The 3,194-nt window shown below is 48.3% G+C and overlaps 1 protein-coding gene and 1 non-coding gene across 2 annotated transcripts; both read right to left on the bottom strand.

Annotated features, from left to right (window-relative positions):
* Positions 1-688: 688 nt before the first annotated feature.
* TRNAR-UCU lies at positions 689-761 on the bottom strand. Its single transcript has one exon. It is a non-coding gene; the product is annotated as a tRNA-Arg (tRNA).
* A 441-nt stretch (positions 762-1,202) lies between these two features.
* ICT1 (immature colon carcinoma transcript 1) lies at positions 1,203-3,039 on the bottom strand (the record flags this gene model as incomplete). Its single annotated transcript, XM_010074776.1, has 4 exons — positions 1,203-1,287; positions 1,575-1,744; positions 1,849-1,931; positions 2,838-3,039. Coding segments are annotated over 4 exons (540 nt in total), but the record flags the coding sequence as incomplete, so codon positions are not given.
* Positions 3,040-3,194: the final 155 nt, after the last annotated feature.

Consider the following 3,194-nt stretch of genomic DNA (forward strand, 5'->3'; position numbering starts at 1 on the left):
CAGGGCACCCCTGGCTCCTTGCTCAGGCAGCGTCATGCGGGCAAGGTAGTCCATCTCCAAACCATGATGTTGCAGGCTGGCTTTAAGCAAAATTTTGCTTAAATTTGCAAAATTTTGCAAATATTACTGTAAAATCAGGGGATAGAGACGTGAGCAGCAGGCGGTACGTGGCGGCAAGGTCTCCTGGTCACAGGTCTCAGCTGAGGCTGTTGCTGTCCCACCTGACATTCGTGTGATGACTTTCGGGGTCAGTCTGAAGCAGCGACACCCCTTTGTCTGTAAGCGCCAGGGTGCAGGACGGGGCTGCAGACACCTTTGCCTGGGAGAGAAGGAGCTGGCAGCCACCCCTCCCGCGCAGAAGATCTTTAGGCGGGAGGAAGGTTTATTATCTTTGCTCGGTTTGCTGGAGGCAGCCAGCCTGGGTTTGCTGGGAGGGATGTCAGGATGCGTTGGTGGGCTCCTGCACCCCCCAGGCAGCTGGTTTTGGGGAGGATGGGGGGGTCTGAGCTCTCTGCTTTTTGCAGACTGGACTGTGCAAGGGCAGACTTCAAATTTCTCCTTCCAAAGGAGAGGCGCAAGTGTCAGAACAGCCCCCTGCCTGTTGCTGTGCCCCTGGTACACCCCAGGGACCAGCCGCGAGCTCTTCCCCTCTTATCCGGCCCTTGCCTAAAACAGAGCCCACTCCGCTCACCCCAGGTGGGACTCGAACCCACAATCCCTGACTTAGAAGGCCAGTGCCTTATCCATTAGGCCACTGGGGCTCTGCAAGAAGGCAAAAAAAGTGTAATTTCAGTATCTAAAATTCGAGAAAATAATTTGCTTGAAGTGGTGAATGCTCTGCTTGCTACTCTGATATGTGGTGAGCCTGCTTTTACTCTTCCCTTTCCCCCAAAATTATGTGTTCAGCAGCAGAGGTGCTCTCCTAGAGCAGAGGGCTAGATGAAGGGGACAAAGAATAAAAAATAAAAGCTGACAAAAATCTGAACTTTTAGTTTCTCTCAAACATTAACAAGAATTTTTCTGCAAAATGATTGACAGGCTGCCACAGGGTATCACTAGGTTCAAAGGAGATGTTAAATATTTATATTTACATTTTTAAACCATTTTTATTCAATATAGCTCATGAGTTTAGCATCATCTACAGCTGCCAACACCATTTATTTAAAAAGACAGTGTGCCAAGGGCTTTGATCTCCCCCCTTCTCAGTCAAAGTCTGCCTTCCTGCTCTGTTTTATAGTTGAGTGTATCTTTTTCTGTCGTAGGCGTTCACGGTTCATTTTTTCCACCCTAAAATAAAACAAAAAGATCCTTTAGTGTACAAAGAAAATATTTAAACAATATTCAACTTTGAGCATAGCTATAATGTGGATTCGATGAGCTGACAACTGTCCACAGACAGAAAAAACAGTCTCGGTTCTTGGGCTGCTACCCACAAAGGCAGGTCAGAGCTAATGGATCAGCGATTCTTTTTCTTTTTAAAAAGGAAATTCAAATGAGTATGAACAAGATTGTTTAAAGAGAATGTTAGTGAATGTTAAATGAATCCATCTCAAAGGCCATTTCCATAAAGATACCTCTCTATGAGTTTCTGTGTTGTCTCCTTGGACACCACCTTGGGCTTCTCCGTAGCTTCCGTGACCATGGTTCGGATTTTTTCCAGACAGATCGCCAGGTTCCTCATTTGGTAGCGACTCTCTTCAGAGCTCACAATCAGCTCACCCGCTCGGTTTATCTTATTCCTGTGCTGGAGAGAGGAAAACGCAATGTGATCACTGAAACCTCGTTGGACTTGTCACGTTCTGGCTGAAAGCGGGAAATTCCAACAGTGGCTGGAAGGGGGGCAGTTACCATCGATGCCATTGTTTGTCTTGTGGCTTCTGGGATCCAGTCTGCTGACGCCAGGTGGAACCGAACTTCTGCCTTGCTATTCACTGGGAGGAAAAACAGGATTTTATTTTCAATATAATGGCTTGCCCTCCTAAGTTTTATGAGATAATTCAGTCTGTTCACTGCTGGCTTTGAACAGAGGATGATTCCAGTATTCATTTCCTGAGAGATCACAATTGTTTTCTTGCTCTATTTTTACATACCACTCTACAAGACAAACTCTAAATTTTTATGGATACTCTCTCACGGTATTTGCCTTTCTAGAACACCACAAGATGTATTGCTACTGCCAGTCACTACCTTATTTTTAACGGCAAAACTGGAATGATTTTTAGTTTGTTTGAATTAAGCTGAGAATTTATTGCACTGTAAGTTTCAGAATCCAGTTGACTTTGATGTTTGATTAATGAAAACAGATTAAACATTAGTGGTGCTTTGTGTGATGTGTGTAGCAGCAATGATCCTGGTAAGAGTGTTCCTAGGAGAATCCTGCGCGGTACCACTGGTCTCAAGCACTGTGAAGACTTCAGAAGTTTTGTTAAAAGGCAGGAAAATCACAGAATCACAGACTGGTTTGGGTTGGAATGGACCTTAGAGACCATCCAGTCCCATGGGCAGGGACACCTCCCACCAGCCCAGGTTGCCCAAAGCCTCATCCAGCCTGGCCTTGAACCCCTCCAGGGATGGGGCATCCACAGCTTCTCTGGGCAACCTGGGCCACTGCCTCACCACCCGCACAGGAAAAAACTTCCCCCTAATATCTCATCTCAATCTCCCCTCTTTCAGCTTAAAACCGTTACCCCTCGTCCTATTGCTACACTTCATAATGATAAATTAGCATTGGGCAGCACAAAGATGCTCAACTTCAATCTCCCCATACTTCACCACAAAGTATAAAGCAGCAGCTTAAAGATCAGCATTTTTCTTTTCCTTCCAAGTCTCTTTCTCACCTTTATTGACGTTCTGCCCCCCGGGGCCGCTGCTCCGGCTGTAGGACACGGTCAGGCGCTCTGGAAGAGAGGAGTGGCACCGGCTGAACTGGGACCCATCCAGGTGTCCTGCAGCGAGCAGCCGGGACAGGGACAGCCCAGGCTGCAGCCTGAGGGCTGCCAGTGACTTGGTGTGGGGTCCCTCGGGGTCCAGCCCCCTGCACTGAGCACAGACCCAGAGCTTCGGAGCCGAACCCCCTCTGGGGACCCCTGGCCCAGCTCTGTTCCAGGGGGAGACTCACCCATGGGGATGTCAAGGGCGGCCGGCTGCGTCTCCTCCTGGAAGACATGGGGAGGGGGGGGACGGCGTCAGGACCC

This window comes from Pterocles gutturalis, unplaced genomic scaffold (assembly GCF_000699245.1).
Source record: "Pterocles gutturalis isolate BGI_N339 unplaced genomic scaffold, ASM69924v1 scaffold39547, whole genome shotgun sequence".
In the NCBI taxonomy this organism is placed as follows: Eukaryota; Metazoa; Chordata; class Aves; order Pterocliformes; family Pteroclidae; genus Pterocles; species Pterocles gutturalis.